At 34.1% G+C, this 17,590-nt stretch overlaps 1 protein-coding gene across 12 annotated transcripts in view; it reads left to right on the plus strand.

The window, feature by feature from the left end:
- NAV3 (neuron navigator 3) overlaps window positions 1-17,590 on the plus strand; it is a 349,645-nt gene that overhangs the window by 317,684 nt on the left and 14,371 nt on the right. For all 12 annotated transcript variants that reach the window (XM_072401409.1, XM_072401410.1, XM_072401401.1 and 9 more), the window contains 8 exons: window positions 566-738; window positions 4,922-5,075; window positions 6,362-6,533; window positions 7,455-7,552; window positions 8,647-8,742; window positions 10,684-10,852; window positions 13,464-13,699; window positions 15,654-15,805. In XM_072401409.1, coding sequence (XP_072257510.1) covers window positions 566-738; window positions 4,922-5,075; window positions 6,362-6,533; window positions 7,455-7,552; window positions 8,647-8,742; window positions 10,684-10,852; window positions 13,464-13,699; window positions 15,654-15,805 — 1,250 coding nt within the window. The remainder of the gene's footprint in view (window positions 1-565; window positions 739-4,921; window positions 5,076-6,361; window positions 6,534-7,454; window positions 7,553-8,646; window positions 8,743-10,683; window positions 10,853-13,463; window positions 13,700-15,653; window positions 15,806-17,590) is intronic.

Raw genomic sequence — 17,590 nt, forward strand, 5'->3', positions numbered from 1 at the left:
TTTTTTTTTTTTTTTTTGCTGACTTATGTAGATATACATACATATATATCACATTGTTTACTCGAAAAAAAGGGGTAGATGTAAGGGACTTTCACATTCACATTACATATAACATGAATGTATAACTTTTAACATGTTTTGTAATTAATATTCTTTTAGGAATGTTTTTTGAAAAATGTATTTTTCCTATACCAGTAATAGGGGTATAGGGTCCCTTTATTGTTTCACTTATTAGGGCCAGACAGTGCACATTTTGTAGTACTAGTAAAAGTCATAAGGCTTTGTGAACACCATGAGTACTGGTAGCATGAAACATACCAAGGTGTGAGAATAAAGCACCTACAGATCATGGTATACTACTGATGACTTCTTTGAGAGTATTTTTCAATCCTCTGGAGCTGGGACTCATGCTAATGTTACTAGGTTCTCTGATACCTGCTATACAAAAACAGGACCTAACAAAAGTACATATACATATTTGGGTTACATTTTTTAGATATAATGCAAAAGAATATGATTTAATTTTTCATTCAAATGTTTTCTTTGTCCACCTTCTCTTTCGTAGCTGAGAAGCTCTTTTAAACAAGCCTTTGGCAAGAAAAAATCCAACAAACCTCCAAATTCACACTCCGATATCGAGGAACTTACAGATTCATCTGTCCCTTCTTCCCCCAAACTTCAGCATACCTCAGAGGATTCAAGTTCCTCTGTCATGAAACAGTCACAGTCTAACTCTGAGTAAGTACTTTGTATGACGGCAACAACTGTCATGCCATATGTATATATCATGTATTTTTAATAAAAAATTACATTACAAACTATGATTGAAAACCTAAAGAAAGGAATGAGTATGCATTGCCTATAGCAACCAGATGCTTGCTTTCATTTTGTAACAAACCAAAAAAATATCAGCTGGAATCTGATTTCTATGGGCAGCACCTCAACTTTTCTCAATGAAAAGGGCAATGATGATTTGAACATATCTGCCACACTTAATATGAAATCTTCATAGGAATACTTACACAAGGTATGTCATTGCTAATTTCACTCTTAATAGGTAAACACTTAAATGTATATCTTCCATACACAAAATGGGTATTAAAGGGACTCATGAGAGTCATAAGAAAATCATGGAGGCTACCATTTCCTAACTCAGCTTCGGAGAATGCTAAGCTTGAGCTTCAATACTGCTTGAGTTGCCAACTTGGAACAAAATTAAAGATTAGGAATTCTTAATTATGTTTTGGGTCTGTAATTCAAAAGCACATCCAGACAATACCCATTTACAGAAGGAGATCAGCAATGATAGTCTATTTACTTTTAATTTGATGGAACAAATCCACTTTACCACCCAACAGAGAAGAAACTATAGGAATTTTTCGTGTATTCTATAGAATTTAGGAAAAACCCGGAATATAAAGTATTTGTATATTCACAAGCTAATCCCTTCTTTTAACATCTTTCAGAAAGGAGAAGCCTTTAAAACATAATTTGTGAAAAAATATTTCATCCTTACCTGTGTACTGCCACACATATACATATTGTGTTCCATTGCATATGTCGTTTAAAGTCACATTTCTTTTTAACATTTTTGTCTTTGTAAATACATGTATGTCTGTCTGTTGTGTAAATTCAGGTCTTCTTTAGCCTGGGTACCAAAGAAACGGCAAAATGGCCGGGTGACCTACAAGCATAGATCTCGGTAAACTGTAGTGTGGTGCATGGTATTGAAATGGTGTGCCAGAATTAAAGGCTTGCATGGAATTATGCACTAAAGGGACTCTGACCTACTGACTGTAAATCGAAAGAAAAGTATTATAAGTTTATTTGCACAGTCCTATTTTTTAAATCTGAACCTTATTTAGGAAACCTTTTTTGCCAGAGCATTACTTTAAAGTCATTGGCTATAATTCTTTAGTTTTTCAAATGATCAAACTTCTATTCTCTACTATCTTTTAGGGAAGATCAAACTGATACATTTTGACCTATTTTCCTATAGATTTATGGGAAATGATTTGCCGTAACTAAATGTTTGCTAAACTACTATAGTTTTCTATTTTTGATTTAAATATCCAGTCATTTTTTTGTTTATTGAAGACAAGATTAGTGTTGTGTTCTACAATCTATACTATTGTACAGTTCTAGAATAATAATAATTTAGATCTCCAAAAATGTAATTTTAGGTTGGGCACTGTACATCTTGTTTTGGGCTTGTGTTTCGCAACAACATTTAAATCCACATTTCTTATTGTTCAAGGATCAATTTTGGGTGCGCTGTGGTCTTACATGATAGAATGACTGCCATGGCTGTTGAATATAAATGAACTTCCGTGGCAAGTCCACTGTTTGCTAATAAAAGCCCGGCAGCTCAGTAACCGTTTAAAGGGGAAACCGGTTTATTCTTACATGGTGCACATTCACAAGGAAGCTGACGTGAAAATCACTTGTGTGTTATTTGTGTAGCACAATAATTTCCACATGAAATTCATTCCTAAAATCACTCTTTTCACAACATCTGTCTACCACCACCTGACATTTCCTGCCATCACTGTGCCATTAATCTACAAGACGCTTTCTGCTTCTGCATCTTCCTTGCTTTTATGCTTAACTTTGGGATTGGCAGATTTTTATACGAGGACTCTAATTCTATCAGTCAACGTTTTTATGCATATTTGATCTCCATTCAATGGGCCTGATTTATCAAAGCTCACCGAGAGTGGAGAACACTCACTTCACAGTAGGTTCACTGATGAAAGTGGGTGATATAGCAAACCTGGAAAGGACATCATTTGCTAGTTGTTAGCAATTGTTTTTGATCTTAGAGCAGATCCATTACAGGTTTTCTGGATCACCCAGGTTTTCTTGATGAAAGTGTAACTTCTACAGTCTTGGAGAGCTTTATTAAATCTGTCCCAATGTGTTTAGGTTCACTTTACTAAGTGTTTCACCCTTAGCAATACTTGCAGCAAAAAATCTAGAGCAAGAGTCCTCTACTCCAGTCCTAAAGGACCACATACAGGCCAGATTCTTGCACTACATACTACTACTTTCATATAGTGTTGTCTATTAAATACTAAAATGGTATGTGGATCCTGGTCTTCTAGGGCTGGAGTTGAGGACTCTTGGTCTAGAGGTCTACTGGGGTGCAGATACCTCACTGAAATACTAAGACGGGATTGTAACAAATTTGATATTTCAATTTACTAGATAGATGTGAGTAAATGTTTAAACATGTCCTACCAAAGTATACACAAAGCAGGAAAAATATTTGTTTCAACAAAACTGGAGTGACATTACAAGTGTTTATTTGAGTGCCCATCTTGCACAGCCACAATGATTAAATCTAATACAAAGAAGATTTAGAAAAAGAAGAGTAATAAGCAATGATGTCATGCTGCCAGGAAAAACCAATCAAATGTCAAGTAGCTTTCAGCAGCCTACTGTTGTTAGACTAATTAAGGCAGATTAGTAAGTGGTTGATTTAGGAGATGGCACTTAACGACTCTTTGTAGCACTTGTACAAACATTTTTTAATAAACAAGTCACATTTGCATTCACAGAAAATTCAGGTTTAGTCAGTAATAGAATTGTCAAGTGAGTCTTGTCAGTAATAATTCTATAAGTGTTCACAAGTTTAAAATACTAATGTATTTAGAACAAACATATCCTGAACACATAATAAGTTATCTTTGCTTTTGCAAGGTATTTACATTTAGGTAGACAGTCGATTAACTCTGCTGTGTGTGCTTTGGTGAAGCCAGTGATTTGTGTCATTCAATACTGTCACTTGCTAAGCCATTGTAAAGGATATCAGTTTACTGGACATGCTTAGCAAAACTGCCACCCTTCACAAAGCATTGGTTTTCATTGTAGATAATCAAGTGATTTCTACACTGTTTTAGTCTACCCCAGAGATGAATTATTCATGCTGTATCCTAGGCAGGAGCATTTGAACCTGGGACACAATTATGTTTACAAAAAAAGAATACATTTGTAGGCTGTTGGTGTCTGATTGAGCAGGAACAACAATATGGGGTAACAGATCCTTTGCTGAGCATACGTTTTTTATCAAAATCTTAGAGAAATCAAGGTAAACTTTATTGGGAATAGGATACAATGAGACAAATGTGAAATGAATGATAGCAACTGTAGGAAATAATCTAAAGGGTATGAGTTAAAAAAAAGCAGATCCAGTATGGGGCTATAGTGTATAGTAAGTGGAAGGAAGGAATGAATGAAGAAAGTAAGGAGTAGAGTAGGGAATTGGAAGAAAACAAACTGGTGATTCACCTCAGTACATAACAGACAAGAGATAATTAAAAAATGACAACTTTTTTTATTTCACTGAACCCCTTCAGTCAACATTTTATCATTAATTTATTACTTAGGTTTGCCTACTCCAACCCCTTCCCAAAATGAAAAATGCTAGATACGCTTATCCTAAAAACTACAAATCCCAGACTGCCCCTCCAGCTTGTGACATGATATACTGGAAATTGTAGTTTTGCTATTAAAAATTAAATAGCTTTTGTTTTAAATTAAAAAAATTTCAATGATTCAATGATTATATATGGTAAATATTCCACCACGCCTAACTATATTTGACCCTAATCTGGCTCTAATCTGCACTACAAGATGGTGATCATGTGTCGTACATAGTGTGCTTTCAATGCTGACGACATTTTTTGAGATTTTGTGGAAAGACCTGTTAAAAGGCAGTATAGTTTCATACTTGCATTGCAAAATCCGTTGTTGACTTAACCTATTTCAGGCAAGAAAATAGAAAGAATGCTTACCACATGCTCTTTTTTTCTGAAGCTTTCATATATTTATTATTTTATGTTAAATAAGTTTTTGTTTACAGAATGAAATGCTATGCCTTGTAAATTGCTCCTAAAATATGATTCTTTGCCTTTAAAAGGATCTGTGAATGCACTGAAGCTGAAACTGAAATAATCCTGCAGCTAAAAGGTGAACTTCGAGAAAAAGAGTTGAAGCTGACAGATATTCGCCTGGAGGCTCTTAGCTCTGCACATCACCTTGACCAAATCAGAGAAGCAATGAACCGCATGCAGGTCAATGATCCTCAACATTTAAAATGTTTTGTGTTGTAGATGGTTGTACACTGATACCCTGTTTTCTCATTCTCAGCATTCTAAATATGCTGGTATTATTTAAGAGAGCTAACCTGTGGAATAACCTGCTATTGGTTAGGGAGAGCTTTGGGAGAGCCTACCCCTTGCTTTATTATCATGGTTTGTAGTCACAATTGAATCAAGGGTTAAAAGAAATGCCATCAATTTGTGAAATAATAATACCTCTTGATTTCTCTATTAAATAATGATTTATGGAAAAAAAGAGATATTTATGCTTACAAATGAAGTTTACAAAGATGTTCAATTCTAGTCCTGGAAGGCCACGTAACAGCCAGATTTTGTTAAAAACCTGTATTTACCCCTTATGAAATCTTACATTGCAGACAAGAGCTAAATATTAGGATGTTATTGGGTGGTGTTGTCTTGCAAATCCATGCCTCCATTTGCATTGCTACAGACTTAAGCTTTCTTAATTGTACAATCACAGGGTGAGGGGCACAGTTATACTTTGTGCCATAGATATGAATATTGCAGCCTATTGCATCTCCGACTCTTTGAGTGTCATGCTATGGCATCTGTACTGGCTGAAACGTGGACACTGTGCCTATTGTTCTCATAACAGCTGGGTCTACCTTTGAGCCAATGCAGTAGTTTCTTCAGTAGGCTCGGGAGTTGTGGGAAGTAACCAAGCCAAAATATTTATATCTAGGTAATGGCAAAGCACAGATAGTGAGTGCTATCACTTAATAGAAATTATTGGGAAACAAACATATTGTTGCAAATATTACCTCTAAACCCTGTTTTTGATAAAGTCAGTTTTTATTTGAGCACAATTTAAATTAATGTGCCAAATGCAGCCTGTTACAATTATGCATCAACCATGGCCACTGAACTTCAAAACATACAAATGCATTCCTATTTTTATTTTCCAAAGTCAAACTTTCTTTAAAGTAACTACTTGTCTGATGCAAGCTGCCATTGTCTGTCCTTCAAATTTTAAACTAGATTTAAAGCATTCAACAAATCTTCCACAGCTCTAGATTTAGCATGGGTCCTGTGAGCTAGACAATAAGAGCTTCCATCAGATGTTTGCATGTACACACATTCCCTTAAGTCTGAAAAACAGCTTGGGCATGTTGATTACTAAAATTTTATATAAGAATGCATTTTCACAATTTGGATTCCATTTTTTACTTGAAGACTTTCTTTTTGCCATTCAACAATGGACTATTATGTTTTAAAAATACTATGTATTTGAATTTTAGAATGAAATTGAAATACTGAAAGCAGAGAATGACAGGCTAAAAGCCGAAACCAGCACCTCAGGAAAAATAAACCGACCTTCCTCTGAATCGTCAAGTTGCACCTCATCTTCTTCACGTCAATCACTTGGTCTTTCTTTAAATAATTTGAATATATCAGAAACCATAGCAACAGGTATGCAAAACTGTTTTTTTCTTTTGTAGTTAAATTTTAGTTTAATACTAGAAAAAAATATTATTTTCCAGACAGTCATGAATATGTGGCATATCATTTATATTGGTGCATATTTTTATTTCTGGAAATTCAGAATATGGTAGTAGGACTAGTATGTCTTGTGGATTGTTAAAATTTGGCTATCTGTATAAAATACCATTGGACACCAAATATATATACAACAAAAACGGGAGAACAAAAAAATCTCTTGTATATAAAAAATTTTTGTATAGCTGGAATTTGCTTCATCACATCACTGCTGACAGTCATGAACATGGGGTGATTAAATAAGCATTTCAATTCTGGATATGCTTTTATTTGTAGAAGTTTTAATATGTATTCGTTATACGATAATATCGATATACATATTGGGACATATGCAGTACATTAGACAGTGCTGGATGTCAGTTTCTGCCTTTTGTTTTAGCTAAAAAAAGACAAATTTGTGTAAATGTATAACTGCATATATTCACGTTTAAGAATTATCATTCATAAATGAAACTTTATGAAAAACACAGTAGTTTAATACTGATGCATAGGTGAAGGAAACACTTTATGTATCATATATTTTGAGATATACAGTAACACCAGGAAGTACCTTCGATAAATCTCCAACATTCTGACTTACTCACTTTTTTGGATTTTTTTAGGGTTTTTAGTATACAAAGGTTTGTAGATTCTTCCAGAGCTTCAGACTAAACTTGTTATACTTACGCCTTTGTTTGCCAAGTGACTGCTAATTTAAAACCGTTACAAGATAGAAACAGAAGGATTATTTATCTAAAGATAATGTGTAATAATAGGTGCTCATTTTTTTATTTATTACATTTTAGGTTAAATGAACAGATGCAAATGATGTTATTCTTACTTCTGTTTCTTCAGATATTTTACTGGATGACGTCAGAGATGGAACTTATCATAAGGATGGGTGTAGTGTTAAAATCGTAGTCTGTGTTAATAAAGGTTATGGAAGGACCAAGGTATGCTTATTTTAGTCTACTAAACCACAGTGTACAAGTCACAATAATAAAATTGTATGTTATATATAAGTTGTATACCAGTATAATAATTTTGTGAACTGCTGCTAAGCAAACATATTACAAACCAGCACAATTCAAACTAAGTATATGCTAAAAAATTCATAAACTTAAGCAGTAGTTTCTAATTTTAAGTGGATCTTTAAGCACAAACAGTAGATCCAGAGAAAAGGGCAGCTAATATATTATGCAAATTTTGACTTTTCTTGTAAAAGCTAACCATGACTTAACTTCATAGTTATGGTGATGACATGTGTCATTTATCACTAAATGTACCATCTGTTAATATCTTGTTTATAATATACTCAGTGAGTATTGTCTGTATTGTGTTGGTTAAAGCTAGGAAAGACAAAGAAACAAGGTTGCTTTAAAGTTCCTGGTAAAAAGAAAACTATAGTAATATAGTAAAGATTATGTCTATATTACCAACTCTTTTTTTCCCATCAAAAGAGAAAGTAAATCTAAAAACCTGTAGGTCCACTTTTGTTGCAGATGCATAAAAAACAAAGTGAAAAAATATCAAAGTCAATAAATAAAAAAATGTAGGTAGGACATCTACTAGCCATTTCAGTAATGTATTAGGCTGAGAAAAGTATATGTAATACTATTTGTTAAAATCCCTGCAAAGAGTATAGTTGACCTGTAGGGTGAATGATTATATTTTGCCACAAACTGGATATGTCTGTGAAAGTTCTAATTTGTCTGGACCATGGTATACTCAGCAATGGTTTGTTATTTTTAACTGGACCTTCTGGCCGTAAAGACTTTTTGCAGCTTATCCTTGTTCACTCAGCAACACATCACATTTGTGGTCACACCGGTAACTCATTAACTCCACAAACTAGAGTTTTACTTAAAATCTAATTTGAGCATCTTTAGTATTTAATTTAGGATTATGACATGTACATATTGGAGGAGAACATAGACAAAATATGTTTTTCTTTGTTCTGAAATGTATTTAGCAAATGTGGGACAACCACATATATTAATATTGCATGGATATTATATGTTATACTTTATGTGATGCTCTTTTCTAGGATGCAAAAAGTCACCAGTATTTAATTGGATCTATTGGAGTCAGTGGAAAGACCAAGTGGGATGTTTTAGATGCAGTCATTAGACGGCTATTTAAGGTAACCTTGAACTCTATTTGTGCACTTAAAATTAACTTTTCCATTTCCTAAACATGAGAACATCATAGTATTTTAATTATTTGCTCAATCTCACAGAGGCCTCATTCTTTTCTCAACATTCAGACTTAACTTTTCTCTTATTGAACATTTCCATTAAAAAAATCTGCCATTTTTACTCTTACTGTTAACGTATACAGAAGGTAATGATACACAGCTGTCTCTGGAAGGTGCACACAGAAGATACACAGGTATCTTGGACATGTGAGTTGTAATTGACAAATTGGTAGCACACATGGTAACATCTGGGTCCTGGGACACCAGTTAGTGTATATAGGCTGAGTAGTTCATGTATAATGGTGTTTTTTATAATCTGTACAGTGATATATTAACATTTATGCAGTCTTTTGCAAAACAAAAAAGGCAAGCCAATACTAATTTAAATAATACATTTATTATTAGGGGGTAGGGGGCTTGAGAAATTGAAAGGCTGTGTGTACACCTGCATTCCTTCTTCCTGGCAACACCTACTGATGTTAGAATGGTTCGGAAATATGGAAATAATTGTATTTTGAATACTAACAAGGTTTTTCTATAATTAGAATATTTAGATGTACTGGCATATCAGGGAATATGTAAATGTAAGAACCCTAAATAAAAGCCAGAGATTGTACAGGGAAGCAAATTTATCTGACAGTTTTCAATGACAAGGAGTTTACTAGTGAGTTTATCGCCCAGGGAAAACAAAATATAGCTACTTGGAAGAGTTCATCAGAATCATCACTGCTCTTTTAAGCCACTCAACCAAAAAAAAAAAAAAATAATACACATTTTTTATTATTAGATTATTATCAAGCTTTGCAGAATAAATATAAGGGTAATTGCGATCAACACATGCAAGAATTCCTTGTTTATTTATTCACATATCTGTGTTTTAGTAACAGCAAATGACATAAATAGTTAGGTACATGTATTATTTGTGTCTGCCCCCCATCATCAAGTATTAAATTCTATATTTTGTCACCTGATCTCTCCGGAAACAGCCGGAATATTGATGAGTGCAGGGTTGCCATAAGTAATCAAAAAAAAAAGGCAAAATTTTCAGTGCTTTAGGTAAAGATCAGAGAGAATATGAAAGCAATGAAAATGACCTCTGGTATTATTGATAATTTTTTTAATGATGAAAATTAGTGTATCCCTTTATCTTGTCTTGGCTATGGTTATTTCTTGATTTTGGTTGCATTAGGGATATATTTTATTGATTATGGTTAAATGTAAATTTGCTTTACTAATATTTACCACAATTGGCAAGAACATCACACAATATTACCAAAATACCAAAGTCTTCTGGCTGATAAAAACATGACGATGTTGCTTCCTTTTCAAAAATAGATAAGAACTAGGCCATGTAAGACCACAAATCTGCTAATAGTTTCTTTTTACCACAATTTCCGTGCCATCTAAATGAGCTGTGAGGGCTAAATAATTTCCCTGTTTCTTTTTGTATTTGTCTTGATAAAGGTGTATAAGTGTTATGCAGGATGCAGGTACTTGGCAAGATGCATGGTATTATTGTAAAGGATTGCTAACACTTTGCAGAATAAGATCCAGGTCCTCAGTGGGGTTCTCCCTGTGCATGCCTGCTGTGGCTAGAATTTTATGATGAAGTCGTAACATTTAGAAAATCCTCTCTCTAACAGAAGGCGAGGAGGCAAAGACTACAGTTTGTGATGATTCTTTTGAAAGATATCTGTAATAATATTCAAATGATGACATGAAACATGTGCAGCTGGTTTTAAAACTCGATTTGTGCCTTCATTAACATTCATTAGAGAACCATTACCATATATATTTTCTCTGTTTACTTTTCTTTTTTAATGAGGGTTATTGATTCAATAAACAAAGGCTTTTATTATTTGTAACCTTTTTTGCATTATTACCCAGGAATACATATACCGTGTTGATCCGGCCTCCAATCTGGGCTTAACATCAGAAGCTATCACAAACTACAGTATTGGTGATGTAGTTAGAGCTAACAATACAGAAGTGCCTGAAATGTTACCCTGTGGATATCTAGTAGGAGAAAATAATATCATCACTGTGAATATTAAAGGTATTTTTCACTTTTTTTTTTTGTTACGTATCACAGACTGTTTTATTTAATTGCTGGATTTCTTATCAACTTGCATACAATGTTTTTTGTGGCTTCAGGATCATCAGCAGACATGAAAAGTACCGTATTTTTCGGCATATAAGACGCACTTTTTCTTCCCCAAAACTGGGGGGGAAAAGTGGGTGCGTCCTATACGGCGAATGCAAGTTTTAAAAATAAATAAAACCGGTAAAATACTTACCCGATCCCGCGATCCTGCGTGCTTCTGCGATCTTCTCTCCTCTCCTCCTGGCTGCAGCGCGTGTCCCCGCCTTCCTGCAGACCCAGCGAGGAGAAGCCTGCACACGCGATCCCGGAAGCAGGCTGGGAGAGCAAGCGTGCCCCCCCGATCCCGGAAGCAAGCCGGAGGAGCGAAACGGACCGGTAAGTGGGAAGGGATGATCAGCAGGGGATAAATAGGCACAGAGTGGGGAATTTATCCTCTTCTGATCACTCTGTGCCAATTCATCCCCTTCTGATCGCCCTGTGCCTATTCAACCCCTTCTGATCACTCTGTGCCAATTTATCAGAAGGGGTTGAATTGGCACAGGGTGATCAGAAGGGGATGAATTGGCACAGGGCGATCAGCAGGGGATAAATTGGCACAGAGTGGGGAATTTATCCCCTTCTGATCACTCTGTTCCAATGTATCCCCTTCTGATCGCCCTGTGCCAATTCAACCGCTTCTGATCACTCTGTGCCAATTTATCAGATCACAGGGTGATCAGAAGGGGATAAATTGGCACAGAGTGATCAGAAGGGGATAAATTGGCACAGGGTGATCAGAAGGGGAATAATCTTTTAGAATCTTTTTTTCCTAGATTTTCCTTCTTTAAAATTGGGTGCGTCTTATATGCCGGAGCGTCTTATATGCCGAAAAATACGGTATATTATTTATGGACATTTGCAGAGCACCCAGTAGCATTGCACTTGATTGATATACATGCTTTACTATTAGTCCATAACTATGGTTGGTGGTCTCACTGAACAATGATATGGTGGGCAGGAGAGGGCAGACCTGATTTTATTATTTTATCTGATTACAGTATACATACCAATCTACCCCCCTGAGCCACTAGTAGACCTCATGAAAGCAAATAAATTAAACATGACAGGGTACACTATTAAAAGATTTATGAGATTAAACTTAGAATGAAGACACCAACAATATTTAATATTTTTTTAATAATTTAAGAAGGAGTGAAACCATTTCTCTAAAAATATTACATATATGGGTCCCATATTAAAAAGTATCATTGTCAATGATAGGTAAACAGATTGTGGGATCACATTTTCTAACATGCCTATGATTATTTACTTTTTTATATATTTGTTAAACTCCTCTATGATCTAGAGATTTTTTTTTTTACAATAATTTTATCACTAATAAAATACATAAAACAATTACAAGTACATACCAGGAATCAAACTGTTATGTTGAGAGCAATGTCTGGTTTCAGTAGCTTAAACTTGGTCAATCATAATTTTTTCTTTAAAGTAGTTGGGAACATTAGTGAAGTTCAAACTAAAGGTGATGGATGAACGGTCTGTTATATTCAGCTGCTTTATAGAGTCACCCTTGGCATCTTTTTGCATGCGGACCCAGACTATGGAATTTATTCTTTTTATTGTCTCTGCTATTTGGACCTAACATTCAACAATTAGCACTTATTTATATAATCTTGGGATCATGATATCACATTTAGCTGTCAGATCGCTGATAAATAGTGCTTTATAATAGTGCTATATTTGCTAAATAAAAAGTGCTTTTTTCAGGGGTTAGCAGTACAAAGAAAAAAATGTTGCTGTTGTCTTTGCAAACCTAGCCTGGAAATATTAACCTCCCTAGCGGTTGATTTCTCTACGGTTTTATATGTCTAAAAGCGGTACATTGTTTTTCATGAAAATTTATTTTACAGTATAATATAATAGTATGCGTATAATAGTTATATAATAAAAGTTTGAAACACAAAATCATTTGAAAACAATAAATTGAATAAATAAAAAAATCTTTATATTTAAAAAAAAAAAAGTATTAAAAAAAATACATATTATACTCATACTTATTACCACTTTTAGCAACTTTTTTCTACCCCGAGTCACACTCGGGGTTACCGCTAGGGAGGTTAAATGAGCTTAGGTATATTAAAACACAAGTGTATGATGATGATGATGATGATAAGTATTGAGTAAGATTTTTTTTCTGCTAGGTGGTAGGAGCAGATAACCTCTATATTGGCATTCATCCTTAATAGTTGTCTTTTATTTTCAGTTAGCATCTGTGGACCCAAGGGCCAGTTGTTGCATGCAGTCTCTTTCCTTCACTTTGAGACAACATATTCATGTATGTTTAGCTGTAATACATTAAGTTTGATGGAATCATTGTACATATACAAAACACTTTTTAGAATTACTGTACTTTTATAGGAGTTTCATTTCTAATACATTTCTAATTTCTTAGGCTCATGATTTCCCCAGCTTATTTAAGGATAATACAATTTTTAAGACTCTATAAAAAAAGACTTCATTTTACAGCACTTGCTTATAGAAAACTTTGATTTTTGTTTTCTAGGTGTTGAAGAAAGCAGCTTGGACAGTTTTGTGTTTGATACTCTCATTCCTAAACCAATTACTCAGCGCTACTTTAATTTATTGATGGAACATCACAGGATTATATTATCTGGGCCCAGCGGAACAGGAAAGACATATTTAGCTAACAAACTTGCTGAATATGTTGTAAATAAAAGTGGCAGAAAGAAAATTGAGGAAGCAATTGCAACCTTTAATGTGGATCACAAATCAAGTAAAGTGAGTAAGCAAAATAAACGTATTTCTAATTTCTAAAATGTATTTCTCTTTCAAAAGAATAGAGAGAGGGAAACTATAGTGTGTTTTAGTAAGTACAAAAATGAGTTATTTTAACAATTACCCAAAATGGACTTCTTCATTTATACTTGTTTCTAAAGCGTGCAAGGCTGGATGGTATCCTGGCTTTATTGTAAAGTTTGTGTTGTTTGGAATGCCCAGGGATATCAAATGAAAGGGCTAAAAATCTTAAGTCCGACAGCTACTTACAATTTGAATTGTAACAAAAAACAGTTTTTGTTTTTGGTTGATTTACTATAAAGACTGCTCACATAGTGTGAATTATAGTATCATATATACTTGAGTATAAATCAAGATTTTATGCCCTTGGTTTATACTCAAGTGACACCTAGTGGCATATCTTGGAACTACAAACCTGCAAAAAAAGATTCTTTAGGAGCCATTGGCCCTTTAAAGCTAAATCAAAAACACAAAATATCTAAATATGTAAAGAGAGGGTGAAAAAATAACTGAGCACATTTTTTTTGCATTTTTCTCTTTAAATACATATTTAAAGATAACACACCAAAACTTACATTCAGTTTACGGGCATTATTGTTTTGAATGTTGGCTGTGATGGCTGCATTTTGTACCCTAGGTTTACACTTAAGTCAAATATTTTTCTGTTCATGTAAAAGTAGATGCCTCAGTTAATATTTGAATTGGTTTATAATTCAGTATTTACAGTAAATAAGTTGAAACCACGTACTTAATTGTACCTAATCATACGTTAGGGAAATTATTAGTTGATCTTTGCTCACTTCACAAAGTTAACAGCCAATACTCATTTACTGAATCTGTTCCTTTCTGTAAGGTAAAAAAGTAATAAAATAATAATATGAATAGAAAACCCTGAAAAGATAAATTCTTTTTGGGAAACACCAAATGGTATGATAAAGTATTGATTGTAGAGTAGAGCATTTTTAAAATAGTGCATTAGGAGAAAAAAAGGTAAAAAGTTGAGAATGATGCTCAAATTTCTTTAAATAATAAAAGTTCCATTATGTATTAAGATCTTACTGATTAATGCACATATGTACCCAGACTATGAACAAAAAACTATTTACATAGCCTTAACAAACACTAAAAGTGCTGTAAATCAAGCTTTTACTGACATCCATACCTGCATGTAATGGGTGTTATTTTTTTTTTCAAAGATCACAACAAAGACTCTACAGTGAGTTTTCAAATGCTTTCTTACAGCTTAGAAACATCTGCTGCTTGATTACATTTGAGGGCTGTCAGCCTGCCCAAAAACTGTTCACAGAAAAAAAATCTCAGGCAATACTCTTACTCTTTAAAAATACTTTTTGTTGTGAACTTTAAAGATGAATTTCTCCTCATTGCATATAGATACAGAGTTGAATAAAGTTTTGTTTGAAGGTGGTTTTTAATACTTGTTTTGAATAGCAAATTTGGATTCTAATAATTTCCTGAAATCTATATTTTATAAACTGTTGTAACCTACATCAGCCAATTAAAAAACATTTTTTAACTATATTACCTGCTTGAAAAAAATCCTGTTGGCCGATAGTGGTGCACCTCTGCTTGTCTAACACAGTCCATCTAATTGCCAATGTCTGCTTCTTATCCTCTCCAATTTATATTTACTTCTCAACAATTTTGATGATTACATAACTAGGTATGATTCCAATTATATTTTCTCCCTAAATGTAGTTTGAATGAAAAAGTAGCCACGTTACAACTATAATGTACAAATATTTAATGTTATTTGGAATGATCTGCAGGTCTTTTCTGTAATGGATTCTCTGTGATGTAAAATGCAATGCAATTATCTTTTTTCTGACCAATAGGTACTGTAGTACAATTTGTTCCTATTTGCATGTTTAAAATAAAACAGTGTTATCTTTCCTTAACATACTTCTTTTATTTTTAGGAACTGCGACAATACTTGGCCAATCTCGCAGACCAGTGCTGTGGTGATAATGATACTGACCTCCCACTGGTAGTAATTCTTGATAATCTTCATCATATAGGATCCCTGAGTGACATCTTCAATGGATTTCTAAACTGTAAATACAGTAAATGGTATGACATTTCTTTTCCTGTAAAGGTATAATTTTCAAACTGTCAGAGTTTGAAATGGTAGCTGGCTAGTGTAGTGAAACCCCTAGAAACCTCACAAGCAAGTAAAAAAAAATAATATATATATATTTATTATTTTTATATATATATATACAAATATGTCCACACACTATAATAAATTATTAAATGCAATTGTACCAAATTTAGGAAACGGCACTCGTTAGTAACCTGGTTCTTAGAGCAGCTTTTCTGAGTATTTTTACCATGAGGAACCCTTGAAATAATTTTCAGGTTTATAGGTACCCTTGCGAAAACCAAATTATTGCGGGTTAGTGGAGAAAAGCCTCCTAAGTTGGTGACCAATGGAAAGAATGCTTCCATGCAGTGGTTGCTAGAATACTGCTTTTATAAAGAACTAAAACAACATTATCATGTCATTAGGCTGGCTTCACCAAGTAGTGTAGGCTCCAGAACTTTGAAGGTATCATCAAATGGGAGGTCAATCAGTCTGAGGATCCCCTAGCAATCTCTGGAGGAACCCTGGTTGAGAATGGCTCAGAGCCTTCATATCAGGAAAAAGGACTTGCATAAAACATTACAGTAACTATGTCATCCAGCCTTGTGATCTCTCTTGAGGAGAACTTCCTGGAAATATAGACAGTTGTGGGGAACTCATAACACTGTTGGTATAGTGTTATACTTACAGCCTTTGCTTTACTCTTCTATTTAAAGGGTATAGACAAAGTGGCCTATGGACCTAAACAGCCATGGTATTTGACAACAGTTGGAACAGGACAATGCTTTAATCTAAGCAGTGCAAACCTGAGCCTTAGGACTGTAGCCAGAAAGCAGAGTAGCAAAATTGAAAATAATGAAAGGTGACAACTGACTTTATAAAGAACTAGGACTGTGAGGAATGCAATTATTTAGGGATTACAATGGTAACAGTTCAGTTTAGGTTTTTCTATTGTGTTGGCAAAAATCATTCTCTTTTTCCCCCTTGTTAATGTGAACATGAGAACTCTTTAATATAGGACTACCAACTCACTGTTTTACTTATTTATCAGTTGATATAGCACCAAACACAGGAAGAGGTCCTTGGTGGGGAACAAAAGGCACATTATAAGGGAGTGGAGGAAAGATTATGGTGAAGTGGTTTAGGAACAATATATTTTTTTTTTTATGATTTGCATTTGTTACCTGTGTACCCATCATATTTTTGACACCAGAAAACCAGATAATTTGTTTTAATATATATATACAGACACACCAAGCATAGGGAGTAACAGATTTTATTGAAAAACCTTTTCTCATTGAGCTTGTTTTAATGTGTTATGTAGTATACAAGTCTTAATACATTTGCTGCAAGGCACTGTTCATACTCTCAGTGCACTGGGGTGCACATAAAACATAATTCGTCAACATTGTACCTGGCAGGATACCTGTGTGTTAACAGCATAGTGGGGAAAAACAGGCACTAGCTGGCCTGTATCTCCATATTTCCACATTCAAAGCTAGCTAGCATTATTTATTAGGTTCTTTAAATTCATTTACACACAATATACACTTAAACAAGAACAGCTGCTATTACATTCAGCTATAGGAAGTGTTATTTTGTATCATAAGAAGATCTATTGTTTATCATGTATGCCAGCATCATGAGATTGGGGAAAATCAAGTGATTAGTGATAATACATATAAATCAGGTCTAAGTTAATTACAGGCATGTCTACATTTTTTATTTTCAAATGCTGTTACTAATGATCTTATATCATTTTCATTGTTACT

This window comes from Pyxicephalus adspersus, chromosome 2 (assembly GCF_032062135.1).
Source record: "Pyxicephalus adspersus chromosome 2, UCB_Pads_2.0, whole genome shotgun sequence".
In the NCBI taxonomy this organism is placed as follows: Eukaryota; Metazoa; Chordata; class Amphibia; order Anura; family Pyxicephalidae; genus Pyxicephalus; species Pyxicephalus adspersus.